This window comes from Suricata suricatta, chromosome 2, assembly GCF_006229205.1.
Source record: "Suricata suricatta isolate VVHF042 chromosome 2, meerkat_22Aug2017_6uvM2_HiC, whole genome shotgun sequence".
NCBI lineage: Eukaryota > Metazoa > Chordata > Mammalia > Carnivora > Herpestidae > Suricata > Suricata suricatta.
Genome location: NC_043701.1, coordinates 86,915,992 through 86,933,914, shown reverse-complemented (window position 1 = coordinate 86,933,914; position 17,923 = coordinate 86,915,992). Strand labels below are relative to the sequence as shown.

The 17,923-nt window shown below is 36.8% G+C and overlaps 1 protein-coding gene across 1 annotated transcript in view; it reads left to right on the top strand.

Annotated features, from left to right (window-relative positions):
• THSD7A (thrombospondin type 1 domain containing 7A) overlaps positions 1-17,923 on the top strand; it is a 430,772-nt gene that overhangs the window by 367,253 nt on the left and 45,596 nt on the right. The window contains exons 12-13 of the mRNA XM_029929576.1: positions 1,126-1,320; positions 2,752-3,015. Coding sequence (XP_029785436.1) covers positions 1,126-1,320; positions 2,752-3,015 — 459 coding nt within the window. The remainder of the gene's footprint in view (positions 1-1,125; positions 1,321-2,751; positions 3,016-17,923) is intronic.

Below are 17,923 nucleotides of genomic sequence, written 5' to 3'. Positions count from 1 at the left end.
ACTTGCTCTTTTTCTTTAAGACTTGATACCTTACAGCTATTTTACTGCTATGTTCCATAAGCGATAAAGTATGACATGACTTTAAAAATCCAGTGGAGGGGCGCCTGGGTGGCTCAGTCGGTTAAGCGGCCAGCTTCAGCTCAGGTCATGATCTCACAGTTCGTGGGTTCGAGCCCCGCGTCAGGCTCTGTGCTGACAGCTAGCTCAGAGCCTGGAGGCTGCTTCCGATTCTGTGTCTCCCTCTCTCTCTGACCCTCCCCTGCTCACACTGTCTCTCTCTGTCTCAAAAATAAATAAAAGACATAAAATAAATAAATAAATAAATAAATAAAATAAAATAAAAATCCAGTGGAACAGTACCTTGGGGGAAATAATGCATATGAATTTAAATTATTTGACCATTTTTTAGAGTATATATGTAATTGTGGAAATGGCAATTATGACATGAGAGATTAAGATTGCCAAAAGTTTTGTTTTTATTTTTAAATCCATAATTAATACTTGTGGCTGTGAAGAGCTTGTAGACAGAGGAGATGAAGGACTTTAACACTGCCCCGCCGCCCCATTAACCACTCCAGAGCCATCCCAGCAAACTTCCAGTGTAGTAAAAGAACATGCTTTCCATGCAGATATAGCTACAGGATGAGTTCCACAAGCACCCACTTCTCATGCAAACCTTCCAGTTTGCTGCCACTAAGACCCTTTCTCCACAGAAATCCTAGAGGCCCCAGTGATACAGAAACCAGTATTAGAGGTATGTGGTGTCTCCTACACCTCTGTGAATAGCTTGTGTCCAACATAAAGTATTATCAGAACCCATTTGTCTCTTAAATAATTAAGTTCTAAATAATGACTTGAAATCCTGAATAGCGTCTAATAAAAATCTGTTAAATGGTATGTGTGTGTGCTTTTTTGGGTCACAGAACCCACCAAGGGCTAGCTGTTATTTAAAAAAAAAAAAAAAACCTAAAGGATTGGTGTAATGACTACTGCAATTATTAGAAACACCGCTACCTACAACAGGATTCCTCTGACTGTGTAAGAAAAGAGTTAGGTTAACTCTTAAACTGTGAGGTAATTGTATTATTCAGACTGTTTTTAAACAGCTTTATGCTTTTCCTTTAGCTATAACTTGTCGAAAGCAAGATGGAGGACAGGCTGGCATCCACGAATGCCTCTGGTTCGCAGGCCCAGTGCCAGCCCTCACCCAGGCCTGCCAGGTCCCGTGCCAAGATGACTGTCAGTTTACCAGCTGGTCCAAGTTTTCCTCATGCAATGGAGACTGTGGTGCAGTTAGGACCAGAAAGCGTGCTATTGTCGGTAAGAATAATTGGGATGCAAAAGCCAACGCTCGTCAAGTTAGAGAACACATGAAAAGTTAGACCAGGAGAGTTCTGGCAATGTATCTGGAAAACGCATGGCTATGCCTTACTGCTCCTGTACTGATACGTCATGTGCCAGTGGACTCACGTGTGTATTTTAATGTAAGTTGGCAGCGACAGACACGCTGTGTGGTTTTAGTAGAAAGAAAAGGTAACCTTGAAAACTGAACTGTCTCCCTATACAATAGGTAGGTTATTTTTTTGGTTTAAACTTTTTTTTGGTGGATTGCCTGCGGATTGTGAAGTGCTTGGAGAACAAAAGGAAAGGTTGCCACTTCGTTTTCTTTACCCATTCTCACTGTCATACTCTGATTATCCTTCATATCCTAGAAGAGGCATGTGACATTAATTCTGTATCTGAAAACTGCATCTTGAAAGGCAGTCACAATGACAAAAAGCAGTAAATAATGAGCGAGAACAGGAGCTATCATACTGAACAAAACCTGGTGTGTTCCAAAATACTGTCAGTGGCAGAAAGAAACCTGAAAACATTGGTGCCAGTAGACTGTTCAGAATTCAGAAGTTATAAAATGAACCACCTGTGTAGTGAAGACTGCTGAAAACTATATAAGGCTTCTTAATGAAAGTTTGAGATAACTTCTGTAAAACATATGTAATTATGTGCTATATAATTAAGTAGTATTATAATATGTGATACATAATGTAATAAATATATAATAGAAATGTGATTCTGTTTAAATGATATGTTATTTGTCAAGCACAAATGTTTTTTTATTTTAAAATGGAATTTATCTAGATTTAGATGCAAACCATTTCTAGTATTTTTATTCTGACACTAAATATCTTCACTGTGAATATTATTGACTGTTATTAACTACATTAATCACCAAGTATGCCAAAATGATTACTCTTCAGCAGTAATGAAAGATGCAAGGTAATAATTAGAAAAGTAAACATCAAAGTGTCATTTTATGAATTGTAATCCTGCATAACCGCAGTGTCATTTGGAATTAACAAAGCAGCTGTCCAGTCCAGTGTAGTGACTCTCGCTCTCTCCATTTCATATTTTGGCACATAACATACAGGAGTGATTTATGCAATTACCTTCAGTGAAAGCACATGAGCATTTGAAAGGATTTTAATCAAACAGTACAAAATTCAGCACAACAGTAATGCCTTTTGCAAAATGGCTGTTTTGAAATGAGGAAATAAGAACAATTTTACTATGCAAAGCACTCAGTACTAATAAGAGCCTACACACAGAGCAAGCACTGTGGAGTGAGAAAATAGCTCTTGTTTATAGGCTACTATTGAATATGATTAAAAATGGGGAAAGGAAGTTTAGGGAAGGAGGCAAGTTAGGGATGCTTGAAATTAATGATAATTTCCAACTTAAATTTCTCCACAGGAAAAAGTAAGAAGAAGGAAAAATGTAAAAATTCTCATTTGTACCCCCTCATTGAGACTCAGTACTGTCCCTGTGACAAGTATAACGCGCAGCCAGTGGGGAACTGGTCAGACTGCATTTTACCGGAGGGGAAAGTGGAAGCGTTGCTGGGAATGAAAGCCCAAGGTGATATCAAGGAATGTGGTCAAGGATACCGTTACCAAGCCATGGCATGCTACGACCAAAATGGCAGGCTCGTGGAAACGTCCAGATGTAACAGCCACGGTAATCCAATTTTTCTTCAGTGTTGCATGTGTGCTGTCTTTAGGGGTGGAGGTAAAATGAACGTGGATCAGAATGGAGGGAGATGAAGGTTTGCAGAAGTGCACTCTAAATGGAACATTTGGGGGGCACCGTGCTGCATGTGTATTATTTATGTGTAACAGGACTATTGGTGGCATTTGTTTTGCTGTCCAGAGGTTGGCTACTAAATCCCAAAGTTGGTGAAAAGGAAGCCTTACAGTGCCAGAAACCTTTCTTGGTACTGACTGAGAGTCCTTGAATAGGCCCAATAACCCGTCACACGTCTCTGTATGGAAAAAGAGGGAGGAAGAGAGGAGATTCAAATTTATTCTGACAAATAAAGTTATAAAGTAGACAGTCTTTTAATAACCAAACTGGCAAAATAATCAATATGCCCGAAATGCCGTTAAGTGGCAGAAAAGAAAGACTGAAAGGCATAATTAATGCAAACTCAAATACTTGTCATTTATTCCTCACGGTGTTGAAATTAGCCAAAAAGGTGGGGGCGGGGAGGGAGAAAAGAAAAAGAAGAAAAGAAAAATGCACCTACTCTTAAGTAACTGTGCCCACTGTAGTTTTCTAAATCAAACAGAGTGATAATAATTGAGTTGCCAAAGTATGTGAAGAGTGGCCATCGTTGACCAGAGTATGTAGTAAACTCTGGTTCTAAGTCTTATTAATACAGTGGTCCTTGAGCAATATTTCTCCATTATTCCTTTATTTTAATACACCTGTCTTTGTATATTGGACTGAGACTAGTTTACAGTGGGTCAACCTGAATCAAAGTTGCCATATATTTGCCAACACTGGACACTGATCCTCCCTCCTTCTTCATGGAGGTGACCTGAGAAAGAGGAGTCACTAGGAGAGAGGGGTCGGGCAGTTACCTCCAACCCTGCTGAAATAGCTTCTGTTAGAACAGCACTATTCCAGTGTTATTATATGGTTCAGAAAACAACATGATTTAATAGGACCATCTCCATTCATAAACCATCAAAGTATCAGTTGTGACACATTTTCTGGGATCTCTTAAACCTATCCCCACAAAAAAATTTCCAAAAACTGTTTCCTTTTTTTTCCCCTACCTGATCTGATCATTTCTCTTTCATTTATCAAAGTCTATTGATAATTGGCATGAAAACTCCATAACATTGAAACTCTAGATAAAAGTAGTTTTCAGGGGGGCACTTTGGTGACTCAGTCGGTTAAGTGTCTGACTTCAGCTCAGGTCATGATCTCACGGTTCGTGGGTTCGAGTCCCGCATCAGGCTGCTTCAATTCTGTGTCTCCCTCTTTCTCTCTCCGCACCCCCCCTCTCATGCTCCATCTCTGTCTCTTAAAAGTAAACAAACAAAATTTTTAAGTAGTTTTTAGGTTAATAATCTCATGTTAATGTATTCCTAACGTTAGTGTATTCAATACATTTAGAATAGTAACTGCAAAGGAGAAAATAACTTATTATTTATAATAGGTATACTTTGAGAGACATTGTAAGATTAACTGAATATTTTATTCTCTGTATCAGTAATATAGGTGCTATAAACTAGATACCAGAAAAAATGTAAATACATTTGCCATTCTGAGATGATATGATAATATAAACAATCATGAAAATTGAAGATAACTTTTAAAAATACATTTCTCCTGGAAAGTAGCTTTTAAGTGTTTGCTCACACTTTAAATTATCATGCCTAGTGAATCACCTAGATAATAATTTGTTTTTAATAGAAACCTTGAGTTTTCAGAATGGCTTTTGTATATTCTCACTTTTATCCTGATCTGTTAATTAGATGCAGGAGAGTGTCAGTAAGCCACTTAACAGTCAAATTTATTTTTAGGAAAACACCTTAGAATATCTTATAAATCTCACAAAAATGTTTAATTACTTTAAAAAAAGTAAAAGTACAAAAATAATAGAAATTGGCTAAAGACAGCAGACTTCTATCTTAGCATTTTTAACTATTCAAAGCATGAAGAATGTAGTACTGGTGCGCCTGGGTGGCTCAGTCGGTTGAGCCTCTGACTTCGGCTCAGGTCATGATCTCACGTTCGTGGGTTTGAGCCCCACGTTGGGCTCTGTGCTCACAGCTCAGAGCCTGGAGCCTGTTTCTGATTCTGTGTCTCCCACTCTCTCTGGCCCTCCTCTCTCATGATCTGTCTCTTTCTGTCTCAAAAATAAATAAAAACATTTAAAAATTTTTAAAAAAGAAGAAGAATGTAGTACCGTATTGTAGAAAAAAAAAAGCACCTATAGGAAAAATATTCCAGATAGCACTGAACTTCATGGGAATTGTGGGAGGATCTAAGACCTTAACTAAGTAAAAGGCTCCAATTTAAAATATTGTTTTAGGGGAGCCTGCGTGGCTCAGTCAGTTAAGCATCAAGATTTGGCTCAGGTCATGATCTCACAGTTCGTGGGTTCAATCCCTGCATCGGGCTCAGAACCTGGAGCCTGATTATGATTCTGTGTCTCCCTTTCTCTCTGACCCTCCCCTGCTTGTACTGTCTCTCTCTGTCTCTCAAAAATAAATTTTAAAAACATAAAAAAATTAAAAAGAAATAAAATATTTTTTAATCTTTATTTATTTTTGAGAGAGAGAGTTGGGAAAAGGAACAGGGAGAGAGGGAGACACAGAATCTGAAGCAGCGTCCAGGCTCTGAGCTGACAGCACAGAACCTGATGCAGGGCTCGGACTCATGAATGATACATGACCTGAGCTGAGGTCGGACGCTTAACTCACTGAGCCACCCAGGCCCCCCTAAAAGGCTCCCATTTAGTTCCTTGTATCTGTCCAACATCATGTCTTCCTCATTAAATCTGATCTGTTATAGATGTCCAGTGGGATGTTTTAGTATTTACCAATGTATTTATTCAAAATGAAGTCCATGGAAATTGAATCTCTGTTGCCTGATTTCTTTGGAAGTTACTACTTTGCTTCTATATGTTCTATCAGTTTTGATGCGGTTGGTGGATACTCTAAGTTTGATGTTCTCTTTGACACACACTTTAAATTATTGTATAACCACTGCCTTCTCACAGCCAAACTGGCTTTCCAGATGGATGGTGGAAATATGGCTTTCAAGAAAAAGTCTCTTTCTGCTTTCAGTTTAAACATAGAATTGACCCCCACATGTATGCAGAGCAAAGACACTAATCTCCTGTTCAATAGTGGCTTGGGGGCATTTCTGTTTTATCTGTGCAGTCCATCTATGGAGCACATTATCAATTATCATACTGATAAAACAATTTGACTTTCCCCAGTTTAATTACATTATTGTAGGCCATTTCCCATGTGGTTACCATTTTTTAATGTCTTAATAACCATAGGCACAGTTCTATTATGGCCGGAATTCTTTGCACTAGCAAACTTTGTACTGAAAATGATAGACTGTTACCAGTCTCAGGTTCTTGGACCCAGCGATGATAGAAACAAGGCTGGACCCAAAATTTAAAGTCACAGGCAAGGATTTACTGGGGCAGCAGCTTCAGCCAAAGGGAGACACAGTCTCTACAAAGGTGTCAGATTGGCTCCCAGAACAACAGCCAGGGGAAGCTTTAAAGGTGGGAAAGCAGTAATATGCTTAAGCACGTAGGGGCTAGGAATCCCAGGAAAGCGGACACGAGGGTGCAGTGGACAGAACTTGCTTCTTCCGCCATCATGGGCTTCATTTGCAAGTTAAGTCTTTACCTCTGGGCATGTTTTTTTCACATTAAAAAGAGTGGAAATGCTGATAAAAGGTCAAATTTGGTGGCTATTCTCTCTCAGATCAGTTTGAACCAATCTGGGCTTTCTCCTTGGTCCCTGCTCGCTCTGCAGGAAAAGCTGTCACATCCAGCAGGGAATGTCCCGGGTGTATATGGCTTTGTTCCCAGAGTCACTGACTGTCTCATAACCATATTCAAAAATCAGATCTGAATGTGTGCCTAGAGAGTCACATAAATGTTAACCCGTCTGATACATCCTATGAGATATAATTCCTAGTGATATATAAATATATTTGGGGGCATTTATCCTAAGAGCATGATATGAAATATATATATTTTTGTTGTGAAATCTTAGATGGTTTCAATTTAGCAACAGATTCTTTTGGTTTATTTATTTTAAGAGAGAAGGGGAGAGAGCAGAGTGCACATGCACTTTGGAGGGATAGGGAGAAAGGGAGAGAGAGAGAGAGAATATGAATCCCAAGCAGGCTCTGCATTGTCAGCACAGAGCCCAATGTGGGCCACAAACTCATGAACCGTGAGATCATGACCTGAGCTGAAATCAAGAGTCAGACACTTAACCGACTGAGCATCCAGGTAGCCTGAGATTGTAAATCGTTCACAACCAAATCACACATTTTCTATTCACTGCCAGAATGCTCTTAATATCTTTATTGATTTGGGGGTGCCTGGGTGGCTTAGTCTCAAGCATCTGCCTTCGGCTCAGGTCACGATTTCATGGTTTGTGGGTTCGAGCCCTCCATCAGGTTCTCTCTGTTGTCCACAGGGAGCCTGCTCTGGATCCTCTATACTACCCTCTCTCTGCCCTTCTCCCACTCTTTCTCTCTCCCTCTCTCTCTCTCAAAAATAAATAAATCAAAAAATTTTGTTAAATCTTAATTGATTGGTTCATTAGAAATTTGAGTGACTACATAGTACATAGTACTTCTCAAGTTAATCACCTAAAATTTCACAGAACAAGAGGTAGAATTTCTGGAACTTTTAAAAATCATTATATTACTTAGTTTTAATATTTTAAAGAATCTTAGAGATAAACTAACTTATACAAAGTGCATGTATACATGACTTCCATTTCAACGTAAGTGACAGAATTTTATCATGTGCCCCCCAACCATACCCCTCCTTCCCAAAACCCCTTATCCTGCTCCACATTTGGTATTTCTAAAGCATGTTTCATTCTATAACCCTATAATATCATTTACTTGTGTTTGTTTATGTTATTTATGTTATGTCTTATATATTCCCATACAAGAGTGAAGATGGATGAGGGTATCGTGGACTGTTTTGTTCACTGATGTATCCCAACACCCTGGAACAGTAAGGGCTCAATATTTGTAGAGCGGATAAATGAGTGAAGAACTGGGGAGAATTTTGTCAATTGTAGTTGATCCACAGTCAGGCTTGGGTTCTGTCTTTTTTCCAGACAGTATTCTTCCCTCTGTATCACATTTCTGGGAAATAATCAAACAGATTTTTGAGAACAGCTAAGATCTTTGGAATAAGATCTATACATGCCACAAATTTTCCATGTGGTATTCATCAAATATTTGTGCTACTTTCTATATACTGAAGAGGAGAGGAAATAATAATCACATACCCATTCCACTGAATTAGTCTAGTGATACCAATATCAAAGTCTCTCTATTGCCATTCAAAGCTTATTGTTCAGAGTTGCCTGATTTGGACAACACCTTCTCCTCCTGGTTTATATTAGTAATTGTAACAACTTACATTTTCCCAACCCTTGTTTACAACTTTTATTGGGAGTGTGGGATGTCCATTGAACTCTCTTTGCCTCCAAAACTCATCTTTTCCTTGAAAAGTAGAAACAACATTTCTATTTGAGTTGTATGGAAGGGATACTTTGAAGGTGCGTTGGGTAAAATCCTACAATGCCAGGTCCTCAAGTCTTCAGCTCTACGAGCTACATAATTCCTTCCAGACAGTTCACTTCAGTCTTTACCTTCAGCAAGTTTATCTTTGCCATATCTCATAGGCAGTTTAAACCATAATGTACTACCAATAAATATTCTAAGGTTAAATTAGATTTATGATGTTTTGTCATCTGTTAATATCAAGTTAGCAGAAAGGTACATCTGAAATTATTGTTCTCTCTCAGCCTAGGACATTTAATATATGTTGCTCTCCTTTTGCATAAGAGTAATATATTGCTATTAATACCTATCAGATACTTGCTAATGTATATAAACTATGAAGAAACTTAACAATCAGCTGTTAGGTTAAATTACCTTATCACCAATTGTTTTCCTAAAGTTCTAAATAGCAAATATTTTAGACTTTGTGGACCAAAAGGTCTCTGTCACAAGTCCCCAACTCTACACTTTCAGCATGAAAGCAGCCATAGACAGTATGAGTGAATCCCATGAATGAATGGCATGACTATGTTCCAATAAAACTTTATTTACAAAAACAGGCTGCCAACTGGCATCTAATCCTTTGCTATTCAAAATGTGGTTTCCAGACCAGCAGCATAGACCTCACAGGGAAACCATTGGAAATGCAGAAATTCAACCCACATTACAGACCTACTGTGTCAGAATCTGCATTTTGACAGGATCCACAGGGAGCTCTATTACACATTTTTTTTTAATTTGCCATTTTTTATTTTACTTTTTTATTTTTTTAAGTAAGCTCTTTGCCCTTCTTGGGATTTTAATTCACAACCCCAAGATCAAGAGTATCATGCTCTATCAAGTGAGCCAGCCAGATGCCTCATACATTTCAAGTTCAAGGATTACTTTACTTGATCATGCAGACCCTTCCAGAGTTTGATAGAACGTGAGCCTGATTCTTTGTGGGACTGTTTGCTTTGGGCAAAACAATCCACACTTCCCGTGTGATAGTATACTTGATGACTAGTTGTGGGAAAGAAGACATTAGGAGATTTATCTTTCTATCTAGCTAGCTAGCTAGCTAGCTAGCTACAAGAATGGGTCTTCATGAAGTGAATGTCTATTGAGGTATGATTTTGAAAACCAAATGAGTCTATAGGACCCTCTGTGGAAAGCATATTGACAATTTGATCATTGCCAGTATTCACTTTATAAATAGGTTTTAGTCCAAGACATGTAATTTTAGGACATTGTGTGAAACTCAGGGTATATCTGATAAACATAATTATGAATATGGGGAATGTCAATTCTGAGGATAACTTACATAAGCAGTCAACCATAATATAACTAGAATATATTACTTTTGCAATGGGATTCTATAGAAGGTTATGTAAGTTTAATATTAGAGGTTAATTTTAAAGAAACAAAATCGAATGAGAAATTTTTTCTTATCATGGTGGATGCTCATATTTGAGAAAGAGCATGTTTAATTAAACCAGGCATAAACGGCAATAGAGTCTTGTAAAGAAGTTGAAATGGAGTGCTAAGTTCTCTGAAAAGCTTTTTCAGTTGGTCATATTTATTTAATGTCTAATTTATTTCAGAATTCTTTCATTTGACTGTAGAGGTACACTAGTATTACATTCACAGTTATCATTCTCAATGGAGATCTTTTTCCTTTTAAATGTAGAAGAGAGGCCAAGTTTGAGGGACGAACTTTTCCAGAGGTGATAGTTGCAAGTTTAGGAGCCAGGGAAAGAAGGAAAGGGCTACTGTGGACAGGGAATACAAAAAGAAAGTAATTGCCTAAGGTCAAATTAAATAAGGTGTGGATCCCAGCGTCCTTCTCCGCTCCCCTCAAGGAGCTCTGTGGAAGGGTTGAGGGAGAGACTTTCACTGGAAAATTTCCTGCAGCTATCATTCCTGTCATGTGTGACTGGAAAACACTGGTGTTATTTATTTCTCTGTGCTCCATGTCCAGGAGACCCCAACTCTTCTCTTACTTAATAACATGGTTTTCAAACTGGGCCCCATGGAGCCCCACAGGCCAGGCTGTCAAACATCGCCTCCAATACATTCCATATACTTATTGGGCTTTCTTTTCCACTTTTTGGAAAGAAAATGCATTAAAATACATTTAACTGCCAAAAATAGTCCATTATTTGCAACACTTTTAAAAAAGGAATTTTGATCTTTGCCTTAATCAACAACTTCTGCCATTGTATTTTAGTCCACACCCTTTCTCTAGGCCTCTGACTCTTTATTCCTCCTAATTCGTTAGAGAAGTCATAATATTTCCAACCAAATGATTAAAAGTGGTAATCTTGCCAATATCTGTAAGATTTAATAGATGGAGGCCGAGATGGGAGGAAAGAAAGAGACCACGTTATGGAGCCAAGAAAGCCTTTATTGGGATCTGTGATTCCCGGGTGAGGTCCCATGACCCCGGGAGTGAGGAGTCAGGAAAGTTGCGCCTGATAGGCGATGGGCAGGGGGTTTTATGGGTGAGGGGGTTCTGGGTTTGATCTTGGGAGGGCAGATTATCAAATAAGGGCATTTCAGGGGCGTGGCGGGATGGAATAGGTTGCCTCCTCTGTCGGGGTGATGGGAAGCTGGAGCTTCATGACTGGCTGTTTCCAAATGGGGCAGGACATCCCAGGTCTGCAGATGAGGGGCGGGGGTTGTCTGTGCACGTGTTCTCCAGCCCCCAGAGAAATGGCCACTGGGTCGCCACCTTAAGGTGACTCTTACAATATCTGTGGCAGTTTTATTGATATAACCCTAGAGTTGTTCATTGCTTATGTTACAAGGTTTCATAATTCATAAAGACACTAAATGACCTATGTGAATCCACATAAAGATTCTTGTTGTATTAGTAAAGCCCTACAAATCCAAAATAGTTTTAAAGTTCCGTATCCCATTAATTTAGTTTAGTCTCATTCCTACAATGTAGGTCTTTTTCCACTTGAAAACATCATCAAAATAGTCATGTAGTGAATAGGCTTATGAATAAGGAATTTTTTTTATAAGTTCACGAAGAAGGCGTCATGTGTAAACATATGCCCTATCTGCGGGCTCAAAAAGCAATCTGGAAACACATGAACACGTTTATGGGCATTTTAAATTTAAATTTTGAAGAAAAATCTTTACTTTCATTTATTCTTCTTGTTTATCCTTTGTCTTCATAGTTGCACTGAAATCCAATTTAGCTCTTACAGGAAATTTTAATTTGCATAAAAACAAAGTTGACTCTTCTTACAGTCTTTTTAAACTGCCATAAAAAAGACCTTAAGATACTTGTTCACATAACAGCTTCTCCTTTTGTCATAAGGTTTGCCTTTTAAGCTTTAAAACTTTAAATATAAGCTAAGAAAAAGAAAATTTTTAGTTTAGGAGATCTGGGTTTTTTTCTTTTACTTGTGTATTCACTTTTGTATTTTTTCTGTATCTGGAAATGGACCTGAAAATCCTACTTTTTACATATTAAAACTCTGTACAGTTCAGAACATGAATCCAAGTTTAATGCATTATAATTACAACCTATATGAATGATCTATCTCTTACTGGTCCAGTGAGATGGTACAGAAAAAAGTCAGTGTAGAAATGCAGTATCTGAGGACGTCTAGAGATTCACACTTGTTCACATCAGCAAAAAAGGAAAGCCCAGGGTAAAGAGACCTGTTTAATTTAAATGCAACAGTTTTCCATCTTGACCACTGAAATATTTTTTCTGTTAAAATTCTGTTTAACCTTATTAGAATCCAACAAACTAATGTTTAAAGATCATCCTTTGGAACTACTTCTCTGGCAGTATATGATTTTCATTTATTGAACAAAAAATGCCCTGCATTGGATCACATTAAAAATAAATCACTCTAACAAGTTTCAGAGTTAATTTTTTCCCATTAATTCATAATCTCAACACTCCATCATATATGTTTATGTCACTGACAAAGCCTTATTCCCAAAGTGAGCTTTTTAGCACTTTTCTCTCACTTTTAATACAGTATTAGTTAAAATTGCAAATATTTAACTGGGGAGCAGGTCCCTAAATGCTTTAATGTATGTAATGACTCCAAAGGCTTTTATTTTGGTTGTATAAGTAAACTATAGATATAGGTTCTTATATAAATAAGTCTCTTTACTTTTTAATTAAAATATATGTCTGAAAGTACAATATAATTCTGGCAGTCACTACTTGGAGTTAAGCCCAACTCCAAGAGTTAAAGGCTTAGTCCTTCACAAGACTACTCTCACTTCAGGCATCAGCTCCAAGTTCACAGGTCCCCAGTTACTACTGACAAGCTGGCTACAGATCTGGAGGTTCCCACAACCCCCCAGGTTCACTGGAACAGCTCAGAGAACTTAGGAAAGCACTATACAGTTGACCCTTGGACAACATGAGTTTAACTGTGTGGGTCCATTTACACACAGATTTATTTCCATAAATACAGTGCAGTACTCTAAGCCTATTTTTTCTTCCTTATGATTTTTCTTAGCATTTTCCTTTGTCTAGCTTACTTTATTGTAAGAATACAGAATATAGGACAATGCACAAACAGGTGTGTTAACCACCTGTTTATGTTATCTGTAAGACTTCTGGTCAATACTAGGTTATCAGGAGTTAGGTTTTGGGGGAGTCACAGTTATACAAGGATTTTCAACTGCACTGGGAGTCAGTGCCCATACCTCCTATGCTGTTCAGGATCAACTAGACTTATAAGTAGAGTTTTATTAAAGCAAAAGGATACAAATCAGAAGTAGCCAAAATAAGAGACACATAGGCAAGCTCTGGGAGGGTCCCGAACATAAGACTTCCTTGTGCATCACCCCCTCGCACATCAGTGTGTATTTATTTATCTACCAGAAAGCTCATGTGAGTTTTGTACCCAGAGTTCTTACTGGGGCTTTATTCTGCAGGAATGACTAATCAATTCTTTGGGCACATGGTTGAGCTCACTCTCCACACCAAGAGATTGGGTGGAAATTTTATGGCTTAAAACCCTGATTCTCTAAACTTGTTTTATCTTTGTGGTGTGACCAGCACCACGTTCTGAGACATAAACTCACCTATAGTCCAAGAAGCCACCATGAATAAGAAAGATTCGTAAAATGTCAGGGCTTGGAGGCTACCTCCCAGGAGTCAAAGACAAAGAACAGCAAATCTCTTATTATACAGCAGAAAACTTTAGGGTTGGCAATAACAAATGGTCTTGATAATAAACTTGTGTACAGCTGTACCTAAATGAATCTGAATGTGCCTTGTCATTGGATAACTCCCAGTATCAGATTAGGAACAGCAACAGAACCCCACAACCATTAACATTGATGTTGAAACTTCCTGAGAAAATCTATAAGTACCTAGCAGATATGTAGAGGTAGGCTTTAATATGTATACAAAGTAAATAAATATACATAAAATAGCATTCCACTGCAGTTATATAAATTTTTTGAACACTTCACCATGAAAATTTTAATTTCACAATGTAGATTTATGACTTTACATCTAGTGAATATATGAGTTTGAATACAACATTTGATTATGTGAGTTTGGCTATATATAGTAATTTGGTTTTCCCATGTTTTTGAGTTATCAGTTCTCAGTATATAATTGCGAAAGAATATAATTTCAGAATTTTTTAATGTTTTTTTCAATATTTTTAAACCCATGATGAGAATAATAAAGTTCTAGATGATGTTTGTCTCATTCCTGATTGCAGTCATGTACATATAGTATATATTAAAGTAGAAGAGATTTTTGAGATTGCTTTTGAGATTGATCCAAAAGTTTCAGATAGAGTGCCAGAGTTACTCATTCACACAACTGTAAATCAAAACCAACCAATATTTTCCATGTGCTTTTAAAATGAAATCTTTATCAGCAGTGCACCTTTCAGCAGCACAATATTGTAATTGTGAGGGTTGTTGAAAGCTACTTTATCTGTGCATTCGTAATTCAAATAAAAGAGGCGTTTGGATGTATCTCAAAGGCAATATGTCCTCTGGTTGCCACTTTAAGTTTGCTGGTGTTTTGTATTTATTTCAATCTGGAAGAGCAATCAGAACAGATATAGGATACAAAAAAATATGATCAGAAGTCAGGAGTTTGATTTTCCATGTGTCAAATTCAGTGTTGAACTGCTGAAAGTTTTAGTACTCTAATTGTGAAGTCATTTATTTTATTCCAGCATTCTTCAGAAGGCATAAATTGCTACAAGATGCCAGCAGTTTATTTAGCCTTAAAATGCATCAGATGTTTCTGTCTTTTCATCCCCTATGATTGTTTGGTGTTAATTGCCCTCAAAAATGATCTTAGCAGAGAAGGCAAGGGAATGCTTATCTAGCAATTTACTAGTAGCATTAAGGATTTTAATTGTGCTAGATAAACATGACAGGCAATTATTGAGTGTTGTTACATACTGGAAAATAAAATGGAATGCTGAGCATTATAGTCTTTTGCAGTTTTGTCTTTATGTCAGTGCCTAATTTATATCTTTTAACAATTTAATAGGTTGAGTTTTATTTGAGAGATGTTTTCTGGAATATGCTATTGGAAGATCAGACAAAAAAGTTTTATATCTGTTTACTTAGTGATACAATGTGAATCAGTGAGAAGTCATACATGTTAAATCTCACTAATGTCATAATACTTCTACAGATAAAATGGAAAGAATTTTCATTTATCTGTTACTTTGTGAAGTAGTGACATGAACAATCATATGATTCTATTTTCAGTTATGAGTATTGAAGAACAAAAGGTTAAAAGTTTACTTTTATAGTCATTTTGAATGTGGGGAAATGCAAGTCTTCTGGAAATATTTCAATAATTAATTACCTTTATAACAAGATGTAAAGAAGGGTGCTATATCATAATAAAACGGACAGTCCAAGAAATATATCTAACAATTGTAAATATCTATGCCCCTGACATGGTAGCACCCAAATATATAAAATAATAACAAACATAAAGTAACTCATTGATCATACAACATTGATAATGGACTTTACCACCCCACTTACATCAATGGACAAATCATCTAAACATAAAATATACAGGAAGACAATGGCTTTGAGTGACACACTGGACCACAAGAACTTAACAGATGTATTCAGAACATTCCATCTAAAACAGCAGAATACACATGCTTTTCAAGTTCACATGGGACATTCTCTAGAACAGATCACATATTAATTTATGAAGCAAGCCTTAACAAATACAAAAAGATGGTGTCAGACCATGCATGTTTTCTGACTACACTGTGAAACCAGAAGTCCAAAACAAGAAAAAATATGGAAACACCACAAATTTATGGAACTTAAACATCATTCTACCAAACAATGAATGGGTAAACCAGGTAATCAAAGAACACATTTTAAAAATACAGGGAAACAAATGAAAATGAAAACACAACAGTCTAAAACCTTTACGATGGAGCAAAAATGGTCCTAACAGGGAAGTATACAGCAATACAGACCTACCTCACGAAGCAAGAAAAATCTCAAATAAACGACGTAACCTTTATACTTAAAAGGATTAGAAAAAGAACAAACACAAAGCCTAAAGCTAGCAGAAGGAAAGAAATAATAAAGATTGGAGCAGAAATCAATGATAAAAATAACAACAACAACAAAACAATAGATCAATGAAACTAAGAGTGGTTCTTGAAAAAAAATTACTAAAATTGATAACCAGTAGCTAGATTTATCAAAAAGGAAAGAAAAAGTACCCAAGTAGATAAAATGAGAGAAGATAACTAACAACTAATGCCACAGAAATACAAACAATTAAAAGAGAATATTATGAAAAACTATATGCCAACAGATTAGAAAACATGGAAGAAATAGATAAATTCCTAGAAATAAGTAAATAATCAAAACTGAGACAGGAAGAAATAGAAAACTTAAACAGCAAATAATCAGCAAACTACTTGAATCAGTAATTAAAATACTGCCAACAAACAAAGTTCAGGAGAGATAAATTAATGGAACAGAATAGAAAACCCAGAAATGAACCTACAACTATATAGTCAGTTAATCTTCAACAAAACAGGAAAGAATATCCAATGGAAAAAACACAGTCTCTTCAGCAAATGGTGTTGGGAAAACTTGACAGCAACATCAAAAGAATGAAACCTGACCATTTTCTTGTACCATACACAAAAATAAATTCAAAGTGGATGAAAAACATAAATGTGAGACATGAAACCATAAAAATCTTCAAGAAGAACATAGGCAGTTATTTCTTTGATGTCAGCCATAGCAACTTCTTTCTGGAAATGTCTCCTGAGGCAAGGGAAACAAAAGCAAAAATAAACTTTTAGGACTATACAAAAATATAAAGCTTCTCTACAGTGAAGGAAACAACCAACAATTCTAAAAGGCCATCTATGGAATGGGAGAAGATATTTGCAAATGGCATATCTTATAAAGGGCTAGTATCCAAAATCTATAAAGAACTTATCAAACTCAACACCTAAGAAATGAATAATCCAATTAAAAATGTGCCTGAGATGTGATTAGACACTTTTCCAAAGAAGACATACAGATGACCAACAGACACGTGAGAAGACCCTCAACATCACTGATCATCAGGGAAATACAAATCAAAACTACAATGAGGTATACTTCACACCTGTCAGCATGACTAAAATTAACAACAGAGCAAACCAACAGGTATTAGTGAGGATGCGGAGAAAAAAAGGAACCCTCTTGCCTTGTTGGTGGGAATGGAAACTGGTGCAGCAACTCTGGAAAACAGTATAGAGGTTCCTCAGAAAAGTGAAAAATAGAACTACCGTAAAATCCAGCAATTGCATTACTAGGTATTTACCAAATGAATACAAAAATACTAATTCACAGGGATACAGGCACCCCATTGTTTATAGCAACATTATCTACAACAGCCAGATTATAAATGAGCATAGGGAAAGAAAAAAAAAAAACGAGAGAGAGAGGCAAACCAAGAAACAGACCCTTCACTATAGGGAACAAATTGATGGTTGCTGGTAGGGAAATGGGTTAAGTAGCTGGTGGGGATTAAGGAGGGCTCTTGTGATGAGCACTGGGTATTGTATAGAAGTGTTGAATCACTATATTGTATACCTGAATCAATATTAGACTGTGCATTAATTAACTGAAACTTAAAAACTTATTAAAATAATTTATTATCTTTGAAATACTAGTGTCCTTTTGCAAAAGCTATTAATAACATTTGGAAATATTTGGTATTTTTAAAGTTATCGTATTTGTACAAGCATTAAACAATTTGGTCATAGAATGCCATTGGTTTGGAAATGACTTTAGGCATTTC